Source organism: Grammomys surdaster, unplaced genomic scaffold (assembly GCF_004785775.1).
Source record: "Grammomys surdaster isolate TR1022 unplaced genomic scaffold, NIH_TR_1.0 220, whole genome shotgun sequence".
NCBI classification, from domain to species: Eukaryota; Metazoa; Chordata; class Mammalia; order Rodentia; family Muridae; genus Grammomys; species Grammomys surdaster.
This window is the reverse complement of record NW_021604665.1, coordinates 12934249-12955258: the sequence shown is the minus strand read 5'-3', so window position 1 is coordinate 12955258 and position 21010 is coordinate 12934249. Positions and strand designations below refer to the sequence as shown.

The following is a 21010-nucleotide window of genomic DNA, read 5'->3' as shown; positions in this document are numbered from 1 at the left end:
GAGAGAGAGAGAGAGAGAGAGAGAGAGAGAGAGAGAGAGAGAGAGAGAAAGGAATTCTAATAAATCTCCCATTTCCTAGGCTATGATTGTAACTCAGTATCAGAGCACTTACTTAATATTCTCAAGGCTCTGGATTTGAACCCAGCACTAGAAAAAAAAACAGTCTTCTGTGGGTCCTGGGGCTGAAATGTTTTCCACTTAGATCTCTGGCCTGGCCGAGTGGTCGTGTTCAGGCCAAGGGGATAGAGTGCAAGGAGGGGGATTTGCCTGCCTCTCCCATTGTCTCAGATGTTGCCACCCAGTTGTACCTGTCCCTCTCTACTGAGCCAGTCAGGCTGAGCTGGAAGCCAACTATCTAGGAAGGAACATGGGAAGGGTCCTGAAGGTGTGTCGAGAGAGCAGATCTCTTCCCAATTGGTAGTGTTATAGCATTTGCTACAGAAACTCTCAGACAATGGGATGATTCTCACACATACTTTTACTTCTTCCGAATAGGATTCTTATATACAGTTCTGGGGTGGGTTAGGGTCTGGCAGCAGATAACTCCTATTGGCTTGGTTTGAGAGCTTGGAGACACCTCATCTACATGTAGGAGAGCCTGAGGCACTGTTCCTACATGGCTGATGGCTATAGCCCTCTCTGTGGGAGGGTCTGTAGAGGGCTGAAGTTAAGTGAGAGGAACCAGGGAGCCCAGAAGCACCTCCAAACTCCTACTGTTGCTTTAGGGTCTACGGGGTTCGAAGCAAGCTCAACTGGGCACCCTGCTGCCTCTCAGGGTCCACTGCCCCACAGTATTCTATGGTATTGATATCTAGGTGGATGTATATGTATGTGTTTGTGGGAAGTTGGTGTTGTCATTCTCAGTGAAAGCCTTGAAGATTTGTCAATCCTCAGGTTTGTGTCAACAGAAGTGAATATAATGTAGAGTTTACAATTTTTTATGTCAACATAATGCTACCCTGTAACGTGCAACAAAGACCAAAAACCTAAGATTAGGATTTTAGCACACATTCTGACCTAAATGGGACATACCATGTCTATGAATATATTCTGTTCTCTACTTATTTAACTCAATATGAGGGCAAAGGGTAAGAAATGAACTAGAAATTATAAAGATAGCTGGTCAAATAGGAAAGAAAAACAACTGTGAAGAACCTTTGAAAGTTCATAGTCTATAAATATACTTAATGCCATGGTCAAACAGGGTATGGTAGCCTAAGCCAAAGTTTGAGGTAGAGTTGGTATATCAGGTTCAAGGCCAGCTTGGGCAACATAACAAGACCTTGTCACATTAGATAAACAGACAGGTAGCCAGGCAGATAGACAGATGACAAATAGGTGATAGGTAGGTAGATACATTACACAGGGAAGGATGGAGAGATGTATAGAGATCTGATAGCAAGATAGATGGATGGATGCACAAATAATGGAAATACTGTCATCTTACTGACCTAAAAATCTTAAGACAAAATAATGTAGAATTATATCCATATATATAAGAAAAAGAACGAACAGTTAAGGAAACAGTTCTCAAATCTGGAAATTCTTCAAAACCAAACATCCTTGCATAAAAATATCAGATATATTGTGTAACATTAATAGCTGAGATTGGGTATCATTTTTGTCATAAACTAGAAAAAAGTTTAACAGACACTTATGGATAAAGAGGATTCTCTTTGAGGAGGTTTCAGAATGCATAGGAACATTCAGTACCACTAATAATTTAATATACATTACAGAGCTCTAAAGACAAAGTTACTAAATTAACTTTAAAAACATAGAAAAATATGTTTTATTTTTGTTCTGTTTTTCAAAGAAGCAGAAAAGAGTTCCATAGTGCATCATTATACTATCTCTACTAAGAGAAAATATTTCTTTCAAGACCTGCATAGACCCATCTGTCATACACTACATTTGCAGAGCGCCAATGCAATTGAAGTTTCTCTGGATATTTTACAATACAATTAATTTACAGTTCAGGCAATTAAGAATCTGTCATGTTAAACAAATGAGATGAAGCTGAGAGATGAAAGCTGAGATCATGTTCCCTTTCAAATCCCAACACAGAAAGTAAGTTACATGTCCCCAAGTCATAGCAATTACCATTTAGACAGATATCACCCTAATTATTAGATACTTCATCTTGAGGTTTGAGATGATAAGATTTGTAACTGAATGTCTCAGCTAGACTTGTCTTCTGTAGACATGTGTGTCTATGTGTCATATCTACTTGATTGCAACAGCCTTCTAGGTTGGATGTAGTGACTTGAATTATATATTCAGAATGCTTCTCAATCACCTCTAGGGAGGATTTTTTCTTTTATTGAAAACAGAGCAGTGTGGTCCAATCTCCCTTGCCTGTGAGTGGTTATTTTTAAAATACTATTTATTCTTATTAAATGCATCCTTTGAGTTTTGAAAGTGCGTCTCTTTGGTTGACTATTGTTTTCCATGTAACATAAGATGCTTATTGTTGGAGTTAATAGTAATCAACACAAAATATATATGATGAATAACTTCCTATTTCTATTCCTCAAGATATTTGTTGACAATTTGCTTTAAATGCCTGGGAATGTACCATAGTTGCAAAAGTGCTGACAAAGCATTCAAAAAGCCCAGAATTTAATCATTAGGAATACAAACATTGACCATGGTGGCCCACACCTGTATACCCAGCATGTGAGAGGTGGGGGCACAGGGAGCAAGAATCTGAGGCTAGCTTGGGCTACAGTGAGATCCTACCTACCCCTGCACATACTCAAAAACAATCTTCTGCTTAGTAAAAGATTTATGGAAGAGGGGGATTGATACAACGGATAGACCTACACATGAAAAAGGTTATGGAAATGAGTGCTGAAGTCAAAATTGCTGAAGCATAGTTATAAATCCCAGACCATCAGCTAATATGAGGTTTGCCATGATATGTCTCTAAACTGGACTGTGTTTACTTTCAAAATCATCAACAAAAACTATCTGATTTCAAGCCATGAAATGACAATTGAGACTTGTCTTATCTCCATGTTGGAAACAAAAAAAGTAGTGAATGATGACGAAAAACCTGAGTTTATAAGTTTAGGAATTAGCATAAAAAACATTCACGAGAGAAGTAATAAGTGACTAAGGATTTGACAGCCATCGTTTTCTGAGTAAAGTCTTAATAGAATTTCTAAAAGGTAACGTGAAAGTTATTAAGTACTTTATTTCAAGCTTTTTATGCTTTGTTTGGTTTGTGTTTTTTAGTGTGTCTACTCAGAGTTCCATCAAATGTTTTTCTCTTTGGTACCAGTTGCCATTTTCTCCTAGATATGGTGTTACAAGCAGTCATGAGTCAATTGATGTATGTGAAAGAAAACTGCCTCTCTAAGAGCAGCAACAAGTGAGCCATCACTTTATCCATGAATGCCTATATTTCTCTGAAGATTTCAAAGATTTTTGTAGTAAGAGCTAAGGTGGGAGGAGTAAGGAAAGGAAGAGGAGGAGTTGGGAGAGGAAGAGAAGAAATGAAGAGGAGGAGCTAGAGAGGGCAGAGATGTAGGAGAATGGAGGACCACACAGGTATGGAGAGCACTCGTGGGGAACAATTTATAAACTTATAATTAGGTTAGCTAATTGGGATACAACTCTCTTTGTATGGGCATCTTGTTATTAATCATTATCAAACATATAAAGTATTTGATTAATCTATAAGAATTAGAGTCTCATTCTCTTACTGGGCCTGCATGGATGGTGGAATGGTCTGGACAGTGCTCTGCATTGTGGAGACAGTGTGGAAGATTGGCAGAGCCATCTCTCACGCTGGAATCTAATGCGTGGCAGGGCTGGTGTTTCTGGTGGGCCAGTTCTAGCTGCAGCGTGCAGCTTAGATAGTTGGATGAACCAGAGGCCAGGTTTATATAATTACCACAACAAAGTGGCACACCAATTTCGGGCATGAATTCACTAGAAATTTAAGTCTATTGACCTGAGAGTAAAAGTTGGTTTTTTTTGTTTGTTTTTGGGTTTTTTTTTTTTTTTTTTAGAAATTGAGTGAGTGATTGGCAATGATAGGAGTCAGGTGACTCCTAGCGTGGGACCCCTGAACAAAAAAACTGCACCTGAACTCCCCGGCTGTGGGGAAATATAAGTTGCTTTTTTGTTAAGAAAAGAAGAAAGTAGCTGACTCTAGAGTAAAGAGTACAGTGTCTGTGAATTAAAATTTAAATTATTTGTTTTTAAGATAGCTTTAGAAACAGTTTTGTCCGAATCACATGGGGAATCTTGCCTGTGGTTTGGAACGAAGATAGGTAGAAAAAAATTGCCTGTGGCTCTAGGCACAAAACCACAGACAGACAGGTATACTTTTAACCAAGAGAGCTAAATAAATAAGCCTCCATTGTGGAGCAGTTACTGATTTAAGTATAAAAGTTAAAACATAGGGATTATTTGCTTTTAGGAAAGATCTATAAACAGATTTGTCTGAATCACGTGGGGATTATCACCTGCAGTTTGGAACTTAAATAGAGAAGATTGTCACTGGCTCTAGAGTAGAGAGTACAGTGTACAAGTGGAAGCTGCTCTGGAGTACAGAGCCAAACAGATAGATGGTATGAGTAAAAAACTATTCTAGACAGAGGGCTGAACAGAAAGATAGTGTAAATGAGATGTATTCCGATGATATAAAGTTATATTGCCTCACAGGAGACTTGGATTCTGTCTAACGTGGGCCCCACAGGAATTCTGGGTTCATTTCCTGCTTGGCAAGATGGGGAAAGCCTAAGGAATAGGCACATACAGTATTTTAGTTATTAAGTTGATTTTATTTTCAAGATGGGTGTGATTTTTGTGGCTATATTTTTCCTCTTGGAAAGAGGTCAAGATAAAGGTTTTCCTGGTTACTGGCTCAAGGAAATGCTTTTTTGGGAAAAAGCTTTTGTCTGTGTGTTTTCAGAAGAGATGATTAAGATATTTCTACCTCCCAGAATTATATGGATTAGACATGACAGAGGCAGGCCACCAGAAAACTAGATTTCAGAATTATAACAAAAAGTTATCTTGATACTAAAATTTGTTTTGAGAATTTTATATTGCAGAATACACAGCCTTGGTGTACCTACTCATCAAGCAAGCTGAGCAGACCTGCTCGAACCTCTGATGTCCTGGAATTTCAGCTGGATGAAGTGAAGACACAGACATCAGAGGCTTATCAATTTACTTTTCCCTCTGCCCCGCTTCTAATATCTCATCTTGAAGAAGTTAATGAAGAGTCGGTGCCCCTATTCCCTGGGCTTGGGGACTGAGGTGGTTATTAGGCTGTCCTTCTAGGGAAAAGTAAATAGCAGAAAGAAGTTTTATTGGAACAGGGAGGAATAGTTAGAATTGATCACTTAGCCATAACCTATTTGGTAGAAATCTGTGTAATTGCTTTTAAGCTAAAGTTATATTTCTTAAATGGTACAAAATTTACTTTGACTTCAAATTTAAGGTTTTCATTGTTATGAGTTTCTTGGTGATATAAAAGTGAGATTAATATTGTTACTCTCATAGGCATTGTGCCTACATAACACATTTAGGAATACAAGGTTTAGACCCAGTCCTTTTCTAACTTTTTAAAAACTGATTTGAGATGATTAGCCTGTGAGTTAAGGACCTATAGTAATTACATGGCTCTTAGTTTACTATTAGAGTGTTTTCTAGAGTTAACGGACAACAGTCCAGATTGCTTTACATAGATAGTTGGTTTTCAAAAATGTCAGAAGTCCACAGAATTGATGTTATAAGCATTCCTATATAAACATTCATTTTTTAGAGACTTGTCTGCTCCTGACAGATTCTCTGTCTTAGAGTCTAAGAAAAAATTGAGCATCTTTGGAGTTACTCTAGTTGTGGTGAGACAGCCACTAGGCCAGAATTGCCTCATTTCATCTACAGACAAAATATTGTCCAGAAAAAGGGCATACTTGCAGAATATTCGACTGACTATGTCTGCCAAGACAGAGAAAACAGCCCTTAAAAATTCTGCATTACTTGGTCTGTCAGATGATCCTGGGCCAGAAGGCTGAAGACCAGATGCTCCAACATTTTGAAGTTAGGGACTGTCCAGGTAATCAGCGGTCTCTATAAATTTGCTAAGTTTTAGAAGCCACAGTTTGTGCTTCCCATATCTTCAGTTAATTCAGTCATTCTGGATTTCTGATGTAGTTGAAAACTTATAGTCTCACAGCCAACCAAGACTCTTTACTTTGAGAGCATGGTTTCCAGATGGCATTCATTCTAAAGCCAAGAATAAAAGTCAGGTTCAGAACTAAGTCTTTTAGTTAGGAGAGAAGACAGAGGTTCTGTCAACAAAGTGATGGACTGAGTATTAGGTCTGTCTTGTACCTTACTGATACAAATTAGTGTAGTTATGCTCTATTGTATTTTGAGAGAAAGTTTTTTTTTTTTATTTTAACAGAAAGGGTGATATGTAGGAGGAGCTAAGGTGGGAGGACTTAGGAGAGGAAGAGGAGGAGTAAGGTGGAGAAGAGGAAAAGGAAGCAGAGGAGCTAGGAGAGGAGAGAGACAGAGAGGAGATGGAGGTGTATGTTCACATGTCTGTAGCACTCAAAGATAGTTGGAATATCTAGGATGGGTATTGGGTTACTCTTCTGATTGTATGGGTATCTTGTTACTGATCATTATCAAATATATAAGCCTTTGATTAATCTATAAGAATTAGAGTCTCATCCTCTTACTGGTTCCGCATAGATTGTGGAATAGTCTGGGCACTGCCCTGCCTTGCGGAGACAGCAAGGAAGATTGGCCGACCCATCTCTCATGCTGGCATCTTGAGGGTGGCAGGGCTGGTGTTTCTGGCTAGCCGGTTCTAGCTGCTGCACGCACATGGCCTCAGGCCGAGAAACATGGCGGCTGAGCTAGGCAGAACCACTGCAGCCTAGATAGTTGGCTTGATCCAGAGGCCAATTTAATTATTTATACCAACAGATTTTCTAGTACAGTTTCAAGGTTTCCCCTGCATTAATTTGTATATAAGCTTCTTTCTACAGCCCATGGATTCTTTGCCACAGCATCATCAGTATATACCAGAATTCTTACAAACTGGTATACATCCTATTTTTCTTTTTGCTATTTGAATGTGATCGTTATTTGGTCTTTCCTTCAGTCTCTGAGACACTTCATCTGCTTCTTCTAATCTGTTTATGAGGCTTCCATAATATTTTTTTCAATAATTGAGTTTTCACTTTTTTTTTAATTTCAGTGTGTTTGCTGAGTTACTTACTCATGAGGCTGAATTATTGTCCTCCTTAGAAACCCTTGTTTTTCTTTTCAAAACTACACATTCTGAACACTTTTTCTGTGATTTCAACCATTTTCTTAACTTTGGACTAGGCCATTAAAGAGTTCTGAGTTTCAAAGGGGTAGAGTATCTTTCTGTTTCACATTTCAGCTTTGAAATTTAGGTTGAGTAGATGTTCCTTTAAATTTTATAGGGTGCTGGAGAGATGGCTCAGCAGTTAAGAGCAATGTCTGTTCTTCCAGAGGTCCTGGGTTCAATTCCCAGCAACCACACTGTGGCTCACAACCATCTGTAATGGGATCCAATACCCTCTTCTAGTATGTCTGAAGAGAGTAATAGTGTACTCACATTAAATCTAAAAATAATAAATTTCATTGGAATATTCTTATTAGGTAACTTTGCATTTTATCACTCACAAGAGAGAGTAATAATAAAAATAACAAGAAAATTTTGCCAAATATTTTAATGTGAAAAGTAGGAAACAACAGCTCAATCTTTAATAAGGCTAAAAACAATAAAGTGACTAAGATACTTAGAGTTGAAAGAAGCTGAAATTTTTGATAGATGACATTAATAAGAAATAAATGAGAAAAGGAAAGAGTTATGAAGAGAAGTAATGTGAAAAGTGAGTTGTGTTTATTTTTGTCTTGAATAATGATTTTAATGATTTCACTCCAGTCTTTGACCACTCTTCCAACCATTACTTACACAGAGATAATTCACATACAAGTCACATATTATAGTACTTCGTATATATGATAGACTTTATTTTTTATCTCTTGTTTTGAATGATATTTGCAACATTCTATCTTGCCTTTTATCCCTCCAAACTCTCCTGTATTACCCTTTATCTCTTCTTGTCCTCTTTCAAATCCATTAGTTTTTGTTATAAGCATATATATTCATATTTTTAAATATGACTTGGCCAATCTACATGATGTTATTTTTATGTATGTTTTTTCAGGACTGACAAATTTTTATCTGCGTACCAGTTGGTATTTTCTCTGGAGAAAACTATTTGGTTTAAGAATTAATAGGCAATGTGTGATGCATCTGTGTGAGCAGATTCCTTGTATATGTAGCTGCACATGAGTGCCAGAAAAGTTACAGACTATTGTGATCTGTCTAATATGGGTGTTGAGAACTGGATTCTGGTCTTCTCGAAGAGCAACAAATTCTCTTTGCCAAAAAAAAAACCTCTCTATACCCAGAAGCTTGCCTTATTTGAATAGGTGCAAAAATTATGATATTAAGCAACAATAAAGTAAATATAGAGGAAATAAAGACAATTTTTAAATGGCTATTATTTTTTCCTCTTGAAGACAAAGGGATAAAAACATTCGATCTCTATGCATGCTCTCTGCTTTCTAATGGTAAGGAGAATTTTCGGAAGTCAAAACCTGTTAGTGACCAGAAATAACTATTTACGTGTTGAACTAGGTACTAGTTTGCTTAACAATGTGATAGGGTGATTGCTCATCAGCATTTTCTTATTTTGTTTTAGTTTTGTTTTTATTTTTGTTTGTTTGTTTAAGTATTTTGTTTTTATGTTTGTTTTGTTTTTTCTTCCTTCTTTTCTCTTTTTCCTTTCTTTCTTTCTTTCTTTCTTTCTTTCTTTCGTTCTTTCTTTCTTTTGTTCTTTCTCTCTCTCTCTTTCTTTCTTTCTTTCTTTCTTTCTTTCTTTCTTTCTTTCTTTCTGTCTGTCTTTCTTTCTTCCTTTCTTCCTGTGTCAAAACAAGAAACATATGAGCAGTCCTCAAACTATCCCTGACAGCTTGAGCCCAAGAACCCCAAGACATGTCCCTTAGTATAAAGGGCATTCCTTCTGTGCAAGTGTGGCGTAGAACATTTCCAAGCAGCCTTGGTTTTCTACCCATTGCCTTTGACTTTGGGATTACAATTCCAAAGACCAAGTGAATCTTCTTTAGATTGGTAGAAGAAAGAATCTGAGCCACTCTGTGTCTTGGACACACAGTTCTCTCTTAGCACCCCAATTCAGCTTCACTCACAGCTGGTTTCATTCCTCTTACCAGAGTTTGGGTTGTAGGTTCCCTAAATACACTTACCAGAAGCAAGTTTGTGCTTCCAACTCAAGTAAAACTTTTTCTACGAATCTAATTCCAAGTGAAATTTGATCTGTTGGACCTAAAATGATTCTCCAAGTGGCTACTTGTTTCACCAGTTTAAAAGGAGAAGGATTCGAGATTGTAAAATATAAAATTCTTCATTTCTACCTTTGGTGGCCAATAAGATTTCATTTGTAAAACACCTGTTGAGATGATTTACCTTCAGCACAGAGATAATGATTTTAGCTACATTGCTATCTGCTTTTTGTATAGGATGCAGAACTTCTATTTAACCTTTTTTGCCCAGAATTACAGTTTATGAACAAGTGGTATTCCACAAGCTTTCTTTCTCTGCTTTGCTGGCAGCCCTACTTGGGTAGGGTTGGGAACTCTCCCAATGCCTTTTCATTTCCTCTAGTTCTCTGTAATAGGGTTTATTGCATCCATTGCTCTGTAATACAAATCTACTTTGCTTATGCCTACTGTTTCTGGTCACTTTCCCCTGAATTTCCATTTCATTTGAACTAGTATAGCTGACTTTGTTTTCAAATTCATAGGGACATAGAATTCTGCTATGTTTCCGTAATTTTTCTCTTCCTTTCTATGTAGTTACACATAGCAATCATAATATGAAAACACAAAAATCAAAAGCAGATTCAGTGAAATAAACTGTTTATGGAGTAAAGCTGGATATTTATATAAATACATTAGAATCTTCTACTCATTAATATGGTGTTTATGATGCTTTTTATACAACCTAAAATAATTATTTTTCCAGTAAGTTAAAACAGTTAAAAATTATGAGTAGGAAAAAAATCTAGTTCATACCAACAGACATAAAACTGACCAAGACGCTAGAATTAGTAAACAAAGACTAAATCCCATACAAGCAAGGAGGCTGTCATCAAGATCTCAGAAAGCACAGTCTATGTAAAGAGGTAAGTGTCCTGGAAATTTAATGACAGTAAATGAGACAGAGACAAGCACAGTAGAGACAAGATCTGGTGCTGGCAGCAAAGTTGCAGCAAATCATCAGCAAGTCCAAGTCATCAAATAACTAAGGTAAAATTCACACTCAGAAAATCACTGCTCACATAGTTCTTTTCAGGGGTTGTATCTAATCTAGTGTCAACAAAAATGGATGTGTTACACCAAAAATTGAATCCATAGATGAAAGCAACCAAAACTCAAATATGATAAACATGTTTCAATTATTAGACAGAAAATTTTAATATAAATTAGTGATTTTCATTTTGTGCCATTAACAAACAGGGATCTTGAATCACTACAAATAAAATGTAAAAATATATAATAGAAGATACACAACATTCATGAACTGGTGGGAAGATGCTAAAAAATAATCAACATGACATTTCTGGAAATATAATACACTAATGCAAAGGAGGAAAACCTTGGAGTGGGGGGGACTTGGAAGTGGATGGTAGATGTGTGACTCCCAAGGGAAAGAAATGAGAAGAGGCAGCAGAGGACTCATGTCACAGGTTGAAATGCAAAAGGAAGGGACCAGAAAACAAATCATAACATAAGGATAGGACTATGACTAATAGTCTAAAAATAAGTTGTGGAATGGCCAGAAGAATGACAAAAAATTACATAATGCCTAAATACTTTTAAAATTATTGATAGATACTAAACTGTAGGTCACCCAGCTGACAGAACACTAAGCATGACAACGGAAGAGAATGATAATTCCAGGATAAGAATGAGATGTCATAAATGTGTAAGTGAATATGGGGCATTCCAAAACACTTCCTGGATGTGTGCACACAAGTGCTTGTACATGCACATGTGCGCATGCATGCACACATGCATACACACACATACACACACACACACACACACACCCCACAATTGTTTTTTACAACATATAATATTTTCTAAGAATAAGAACTGGTAATAAAAATGATACTTTGTTTTCTATTTTGTTTGTTTGCACTTTTCCATCCTATCCAGCTGTTGCTCCCTGTGTCTCTATTTTTATCCTCTCTCTCACACTCATATGAACGAACATACAACTTCTAGAAAAAATATTGGTAAGTACTGACTTAACAAATTCAGTAATAAATAACTGAATTCATCCCTGTCTGAGCCAGTAAACTCTTCTCATTGCATTAAGGACTACTTTAATAAGGGATCATTTATACAGAGTTAATTTAAAAATGACAGGAAACCTATAATTATACAATCTAATTTAAATGCTAAGAAAGTTGATTTTTTTCTTCAGATTATTAATTATACAACAGATAAATATATACATTTAAATATTGTAACAAATTACCTTCCTTTGAACAAATATGCTATTTGTTAAATTTATGCCTATGCATTTTAAGAGTAGCATATTATTTGTAAATGTTTGTTATTTTTTATAAACACAACTTTTCTGAAAACAATTGAAAAGCATATACAAAACCCTGAGTGGAAACTCAGATTTGAATGTTTTCTAAAATATGACCAACAATTCTACATTTCAAAACTATGTAATATATATTCATCTTACAGGGCATTTTAAATTCTCATTTAAGCCAGAGAATGTTTTGAATTTGTAGTTCCAATCCCATTGTTCTTCAGTTCCGTATTAGTCACAGTTTAACAAACACAATTTTGGTCTTTTTAAATAACAAAAAATAAAATTTATGGAAGTGTACTGTATAAAACCAGTTCTGTAGTGAAAAATTCTATGAAGTATACTTAAGGAATCTTCACCATCTTTGCAGGTTTTATTTAATATTTTTTCAGGTGAAAATAGGTTATTTTTTTGTGTTTGATTAACCATCAGCCTAATTTCTCAATCAGCATCATTTTCTTTCTATACAAATCTATTTTTAATCTTTATAATGAAAATATAGTTTTTTTCCTGCCTGAAACTACTTCTTTGTTCTAGCCTAATGTCAGATTCCTGCCTGAAGCCCACTTCCTTGTCCTTGGCCAACATCACATTCCTGCCAAGCTCACATTTTCTTGTCCTTGGTCCATGTCAGATTCTTGCCAAACAGCTCCAAAAGCTCCCTGTCTCTTCCCTCCCTCCCCCCCCCCCTTTTCTTTTAATTTCATAAACAAGCCTGAGCCTGTCTTAGGTCATTCTGACAAGAATATCTTCCTTACCCATCATGGAATATGTATTATAAAAAGCACTGCACTTATGTCTTAGGTTAGTAAGGCTCTGTGCAGAGTCTTACCTGTACTTGGTTTGCCATCCTGTTAATTTAATAACTCTGTCTGGGGTCTATTTTCAGGTTCAAGTCATGTACTTTGGCTGCCAACATTTTGATCTTGTTAAACACAAGCTTTAACATGATGGGCAGGAATAAAAGTATTCTCAGGACCAAAAGGGATAGCATAATCAAGCTATATATGCTATTCTTGAGCTTGATCAAAATAGAAATACTGACCTCAGACCATGGGTAATTTTATCAGCAGTATCTACAGCATCAAAGCTCAGCAGAGCAGCATTCTTTAAATTTATAAGCTCGCTATGCAAAGTTAAAACATCCAGAGAGGTGTTAGAATTATGCCAAATATACTGCAAGTATCTTTAATTTTTTTCCTAATTATAATGACTACCACTGTAAATTATAGAAGTAACATGAGTCCAATGGTATTTGGCATGACACTGGAGATGGCTCACTACTCTTAAACTCTGAACCTCCTTCCAATAATTTGAATAGGATAAAGAGCATTAGTCCATTCTTCCAAATGCCTATCTAAATTCTCTGGTATGTTTAACACATTAGTAACATTGTTTTTGCTAAGTGATAAACAAAATGAGCTGTCTTAACTTCTTGTGTCAAAGCAGTTGCAGAAGCAGTAATGCCAGCAATTAATGTAATTAAAGCTGTTACACCAGCAGTAATCAAGCCCACTACCTCTTGCTTCAGCTTAAAGCCTGGCTCACTTCTTCCAGTACTTGCAAGTTTTTGTTTGTTTGTTTGTTTGTTTGTTTGACAACCAAGGTTCTGTGATACTCAGGGCAATAAAACAAAAGCTGGTTGATAGACCTCTGTAACTGACATGCCAGGTTTCAACACAATAACACAATTAAAAAGTGTACAATCAATGCAACTTACATTAAATACTGTAGAAGAAAAAATGAAACTTTAACTTGACAATTTAAAGAGCCTTAACACTTGTACTAACACTTGTTTGAAATCCAGATCCAGTCCCAACTTTATCTCTTGCTAAAATAACATCTTAGAGAACTGCAGCTAGCTTCCAAATATGTCTCTGAAAATTTCCAAAACCAGCCTTCCAAATGAAGAATGTTATTTCCAATATTGAATTGATTTCTCGACCTGTCCATGATTGAGTCTGAATAACTATTCATATTCAAGAACAATACAAGAGTCATTATAACTTCTCTTTTTGATTCTCTGTCCCATTCTTAGGCAAGAAAAAAATAATAATTTCAGGCAGGAATCTAAATCTTAGGCTAGAACAAAGAAGTAGGCTTCAGACATGAAAATGACTTTGGGCTCGGACAGGAACATTAGCTCAGATATTTTGGTTATCCTGATAAACCCTTAGAAACAGTGATCATGGGAGTGTTCATGGAATTTTGTTTATTGTCTTGCTTGTTCTTTGACTATTTGTTGTGTTTATTGTCTTGTTACTTGACTGTTTGAATCCATTGTATTGCTAGTTCCTCAACCCAGAAATGGCCTTAATAGTTACATGTAATTAAAATAGTATGAAAGCAAAAAGGAGGAGGGAGGATTGGAAGGGGGTTTTTAGGGAGGGGAAATGGGGAAAGAGGATGACATCTGAAATGTAATAAATAAAATATCCAACAAAAAAAGAAAATATAATTTTTCCAACTCAGTGTTTTTAACTAAGTATTGATGATTTATTTTTGTACAAATTTTTTTGTGTTTTCTGGTGATTTTAACATTATAAATTTTATCTCATTTATGTTTTTGCTTTAAAAATGTTGTTTTTCTAATCACTGAGCAAATAAAAGTGAGATTTTTTTTTTCAATTTGTTTCATGGGACTTATACTCCAAGAGTTCACTGGCATGATTTTTATGGATTTTTAATTCATTTTTTGTATAAATTACGCATGAATTTTTTAGCATTAACATATGACTAAATAGCAGTCATGTAGCCAAATGATTACTTTAAGAGGCAAGGTCAACAGTTCTTGCCTATAAAGGATTGTAGTCTTCTACTTCCTAATTTCTTAAGAAAATGATCTGAAAAGAGACAGACCATTAGCATTATTCTACATTGATGAAATATTATATATAAATACAGGTAAAATTGTTCTTTATCATTGATTTATTTATGCAATGGCAAGAGAGGAATAAAGGTTGGAGAAGAGAGAGTTTGTATGATATGGGTAGAGAGAAGATAGAAAAGCAAAGAAGTTAAGAGGAGATAGGTAGAGACATTAGGAGAGGGAAAGAGCAGTGGAGAAAGGATATGAGGGGAGGGGAAACAAAGAAGTTGGAAAGAAGAAAGGAAGGATGGTCATGGCAATAATTTACATGGAGTAAAGTATCATTTCCAAATATCAGTTTTTAAGTTTTCAATTTGTTTAAACACTACAGCGAAACATAAAATGACAAAAGCAATCCTGGAATTATGAGAGACACATTGCCTTCCTTTGGTTCCTTTCCTTTTAATATAGGACTGACTCCCATTATTTCTTTCTTTCTATAGTCTGATAGACAGCAAGACAGAAAGACTAATGTGCTAGTGAGAGAGGATAAACTACAGACACTGAAACTAACATTGTAGTTGGAACACCTCCATTCAGTGAAACACTGGTTATCCAAATTGGAATGGATGTCACATCATGGCTTTAGAATAATCCAGTGAACATTTACTGCCTAAATGTTGGGGTTGAACTAAATATTTTATATGTATTATCCATTCCCACTTCCTCTGCCAACATTCGAGGTTAGCATGCTAACAAATCCTGTTGGATGAGAATATAAAGACTCACAAAAGTTATAAACATATTTACTAATGATTGCATAGCTCTTGAGAAAATTTGGAATTTAATTTTTGTCTTTAATTGTTTCAAAAACAATTACCTTCTATTTACCCTAATGTTCCTAAGTTTGAAGGCAGGTTTCTTAGTTATCTATTCTAAGGTTCAGTTTCACATATATAATGAAGGCTATCATTTGGTACAATTTGAAGGGACATAGACAATCTCATATCATAAAAATTTTGCTAGAGGGGCTGATAAATAAAATTAATTTTTATCAGATTGTTGAGGATTAGCCTCCAGCAATTTCATAGTTTTGCTTTTATTATGTAATTTCTTTAATTAAGAAATACTTTCCAGTGTTAGAAAAATGGCTCAGTAGTAAAGGACACCGGGTTCAATTCCTAATACTTACATGGCAGCTCACAACTATCTGTAACTCCAGTTCTAGGGAATCAAACACCTTCACACAGACATATATGAGTCAAAATACAAATGCATGTAAAATTAAAACAAATTAATCTTTAAAAGAAACATTTTCTTTTGACAAATACGACAGAGTAGTCTATTTTCCTGATACTCTTTTCCACTGGTTTTCATTTAAAAATAATTTGAGTGATATTATTGACATATTTTTGATGAATGGAGTCACTATGATTCTGAGAAAGTTCATCATGTCTCAAGAGTCATACAAATAAAAATTATTTATGTATTGTCTAAGAATCATTAATTAATCAATAGGTATTCATTGGATAAATTTAATTTGGCTTGTTTTTGAAAACACATTGGATAAATCTTATTGTATAAAATAAACTACGATTGTTTCATTTTATAAGAAGTTGATCATATAAGATGTTTAATTCACAGATGTATGCAATGTTATTTAGGGAAAAAAAAACCCTAAGAGTCAGCAGACAGTTTATGTACTGTTGAGTATAGGGGGTTAATAAAAAGAGCCTGTATATTTAAGGCTATTTTTCAGTGTCTGGTAAAGGGATATATATTGTATCACTGTGAGGATCACATTAGAAAAAAATCCTTTGGATTAAAGATAATCCCTTATTGCTCACATTCAAAAGTTATTCTCATATTACTCAGGACACATTCTAGAGATGGAAAAAAAACAGCTATGAAGTGGGGTTTCTAAGAAGTGGTGAAATCATATTTTGTCTTAGATCAGGACAGGAACCAATAATAAAAACTTAAGGCAATGAATAGCCAGGTAACTCATGTGTACACTAGTGTTTGAAAACAGCTGAATCGACTGATCTGCCAGCCCCTTTCCCTGGTGTTTATTGCTGTTTACAGGCATTAAAGTAAGATTTTAATATCATGGAAAGCAAAGGAATTTTCTTGATGTTCTGTGCCAAAGGTTAAGAGGTTTTGCTAGCTTAAAGACTTCCAAAACTTTTACTAATACACAATTATCTGAATAAAACCAACTAGCTAAGGCAGGTTGGGCTCAATTCTAATTATCCATTGTGAACTACTGGATGTTAATTAATCTTATTTTGGAGGAGAGCAGTGCAAGTTTTTCATTTTTAAGAATTGCTGATTAATTAGGCATGGAGACACTCCAAGCAGTCCATTTCTATGTGTCAGAGAAGGATAAAGGGTATGTCAAATTCTCAATGATTTGTCCACCATCTTATACAAGTGCATATTTTCTCTGGAGATGAGTGTGGTACAAGGAGCATAATTTATTCAGGATAAATCGCCAGTTCCAATCACTATCAGAATATTTGACATTTTGTTGTTGTTGTTGTGTTGTTATTGTTGTTGTTACTGTTGTTGTTTAAATTCCAGTTAGAAAGCCCCACAAAGCCTGGCACTTGAAATCTGTTTGGTAATTTCCCTTAGAGCAATGTTTGAATAATAGAAAGATTTTTTGAAAAAAATTAAATCAACCATAAAAAAATAACCTTACTTTCCAAGGGCAAAGCATTCCAGTTTTACAGATGAATCCTTTGCAGCTTGTATTGTTTCAGGAAAACGCACTTCAATCTTTGGCTCATATTCCCCCATGACACCTGTTAAATACCAAAACAGCTAGCAGCATTTCTGGAGAAGAGAAGTTTCCTATGAAGTAAATGCTTCATTAACCAAAATTTGACTCCTGGATTTTAAACAAAGTTAGGGTTCCAATAATGAGATATGTGCATGCTTCTGAGTTTTCAACAAAGATCCTTCCCTAGGGACATCCATTTCCATCCTCATTTTGTAGAACTCATAGGGCCAGACACATTGGATAGAAGGGAGGAAGATTTAATTAATACTATCAGAAGTCTGATACAGCACCACAATCCAAAATACCACTATTCGGCACCGAAACAAAGTAACTGCACAACTGAATTTTAAGTATCTATACTATAATCAGTGCAATGGGTTTTCAGCAAAGTTCTTAACCTGTTGGTGAAGGTTCTACTTTCACTGTTTTAAGGTTTTAATAGGAATTATTAAATTATGGTTAGGATAAAGCACTGATCTCAGATGTCAAAAACATACTATTTGCCAGAAGAGTTAAAACTAACAAAAAGAGTTCTAGATAATTTTCATTTGAATTAATCAATGATATATTGGGATTATTTTAAAACTACAACTATTTTATAAAGTTATATAATAAACCTCAGAGTAAAACATTTCTACCGTAAGTAAATGGAATTTGAATGGTCACTGAGACTTTATGAATTGCAGAAATCACAACATAAATGTAAAAATATAAATATCTAACTTCCAAACCTTTATTTTTTTCAATATCCCAATCAATGCTAATTCTGAAGCTAAATTGATTGCTTTTAGTTTGCTTTCCCTATTTTCTGAACAACTGGTAGCTCTTGCATACCAACTCTTAGAGGAGTCAATTGACTTATACACAGTTTACAATGTACTTTCACCACTAAAATGAAGAAGAGAGCAGAGGAGGTGGGAGAAGAGAGTAATTAAGATCGGAAAATTAAAAATAAAGAGCAAACAAAAATAAAACAGGAAAAACATGTAATCTCTATGTAAATTGTTAGCTTATGCACTTTCTCACTCATGAGCAGAGTAATCACAGAACTGGAGAAAATGAACTCACAAATCTAATGTTTGCTGATATCTGAATAAGACCCTAGCAGGAATATTTGAATAGTTACTGGCTCTGAAATCACTGCCATGAGAACTCTGGGGAGCTGGCTTCATAGTTCTGTTAGCTTGATTATCATTATATCCTTGCTTGTCTTAAACTCTTCGGAGAGGGGAGGGGGACAAAATTCTATGAGGTATTGCCTTTCAAGTTCAAAATCTGATAATAAAATGAACTAACAGATTTTTTATCTTTACATATCTCACTGTGAACATTTAATTAGAGAATCAACTAGAGGATTTTTTCCACTTAGATGACTTTCTAGCTCTCTAAATCTTCCACCAGCTCTGACTTGACTAAGCTACAAAACTCATCAGAGACCAATCTGAGTTCCATTCCTCAGAGACATAATTTAGTATGTATCTTCCACGCCATCATTCTTTGGAATGCTTTGCTTTCCTTGGTCACAATATTTCTTATTTCTTGCTTTGCCAGCCAGGTAAATAAAGGGTAAACAACAGCAACAAAATAATGGCAAGGGTGGAAAAGAAAGAGGACAATAAGAGAGGTTGCAAAATGTGTTCATCAATTCAGTATGAAAATTTGGCAGCATCCACTTGCACACATACACACATGCCAAGTCCCCCCTGACAAACATCATTTTTTACACACCAGTCCTTAAGCAATGAGAAGACAAGCTCTTCTGGTGCCAGAAATGAAATTACACGGTATACCCAGAAACATGTAAATTGTACTATGTGAGTATTGAACTACAATTTTTTTTTGATTTTAGTAATGTCTCATCTCCATTGTGCATGCAAATTTCATCTAGACTCCAGTGATTTTGGTTCTAGTTAAAAGAAGAAAACAAAAGGCTCTGAGGACCTGCCCACAATGTAAGAGTCCCAGAGTGGAGTCTGAAGATAATTTATGTTCTTACCATCAGTGCGCTGCACTAAAGGCGTAGGTGGACCTTGGACACTTCTATGAGCCTCTTTGTTTGTGACAAAGCAAGTATAATTGCCCACATCAGATGGTTCTACTTTGGCAATATACAAGTTCCCAGTGTTTTGAGATACAAATCGTCGCTTGTCCTCTTGAACGTACAAAGGGTTATCGTTGAAGGTCCAGGCATATGATAATTCTGAAACATAGAAAAAATGCATTATCTTCACGGCAACCAGGAATTCTTATACATTTATCAATAAATTCATTGTTATGTTTAATCATTATAATAAAAGTCTATCTATAGTGGTCTCATTTATAGCTACTCAAAACAGAGTAAGTAGAATATTTCCTATATTTATTTCAATCTCAGTTTGGGAGATATAAAATTTCCTTCTCCATCGCCATTTTCTTTGGTTAAGGATACAATGACAGAATATTCAGAGAATAAATGGTAATTTTCCTTAGAAAAATCCACAGAATATATAAAGCTTTGCTGGTTAACAGGGTCAAGGTAATTCTTTAGTGCTACTCATTTCAAAGCAGTATTTTGCAGTATGTTTTAAGGGTTATGTACATTTAGGAGTTGTTAAAAATCTTGATTAAATTTTTTAATTAAAAATTTTAAGTTTCAATACTCTACATCTTGAGTTCACTCTGTGAATGGAATATAATTTCTATGCAGATTTCTGTAATTGTGTTATGATCCTGTAATAAAGTAAAACATGTGCATTATGAATACAGCAGTTCCTACTAACAGAGAGATGTGTGGATAATTGTAACGTGAAACAGCATGTGTTTTGACAGAGGCATTATAGGAAACCTAGACAAGATAGTTAGTTTGAAATATTAACTTGCCACACCTTAGAATAAATTGGATGAAGAGTCTTAGCTGACAAACTATTTAGCTCAGTTTAGTTTATTTCCATGGCAGTGGATAATTAATTGTTATCTGAGAGAGTCCACTGGGCAACATTATTCCTTGGGCTGGACTTGAACTCAGACATCTGCATGGCTTTACTTCTGGGATTAAAGGTGTGGACCACCATGCCTAGACCTAAATTTAGCTGGGTAGGATCTTGCCCCAAATTCCCACTCCCTTAAGTTGAAATCTCCTAGAACATAGGATTCAGCTCCTTCTACTTCCTGATACCCCTTTAATACTTTAAATTTATATTTTTCCTTTCTCAGCTTGCTGATTTTCATTAAAATGCTCTTCATAAGAATAAACTTTAGTAATCTTGCAATAGCATTTACACCAGGATGTTTTGAGACTTCCTTTTTCAAAGCAGTTAATTTAAATCTCTTCACCTTAGCCTCAGGCAGACTCTTCAGACAATGGTAAAAAGCAGACATATTCTTCACCAAAACACACACATACACACACACACACACACACACACACACACACACAGTTTCTATGCCATATCCTGAAATTCTTCTCCACTGAAACGTCTAGGGCCAGATCTGCACAGTTCAAAATACTCTCAGCAACAAAGTCTTTCATATTTCTACTAGGATAGCCCATTAAACCTCATTTAAAGTACTCCACTGTTTTCCAAATCCAAACTCCCAAACTTTATATTCTTCCAAATGAAAAAATGATCAGAATAATTATAGTAATACCCCAGTCCCTAGTACTAACTTCTGTCTTAGGGTTTTACTGCTGTAATTACACATGTTCAAAGCCACTCTTATAATGACAACGTAA

General features: G+C 35.4%; 1 protein-coding gene across 5 annotated transcripts in view; it reads right to left on the bottom strand.

Annotated features, from left to right (window-relative positions):
* The window catches only part of LOC114625675 (contactin-6), a 358006-nt gene that overhangs the window by 111433 nt on the left and 225563 nt on the right, over positions 1 to 21010 (bottom strand). For 3 of the 5 annotated variants that reach the window (XM_028773030.1, XM_028773034.1, XM_028773029.1), the window contains 2 exons: positions 19295 to 19498; positions 17218 to 17320 (listed from right to left, as the gene is read on the bottom strand). The exons of 1 other annotated variant lie outside the window; for it this stretch is intronic. In XM_028773030.1, coding sequence (XP_028628863.1) covers positions 17218 to 17320; positions 19295 to 19498 — 307 coding nt within the window. The remainder of the gene's footprint in view (positions 1 to 17217; positions 17321 to 19294; positions 19499 to 21010) is intronic. One more of the 5 variants, XM_028773032.1, reaches the window with a different exon arrangement.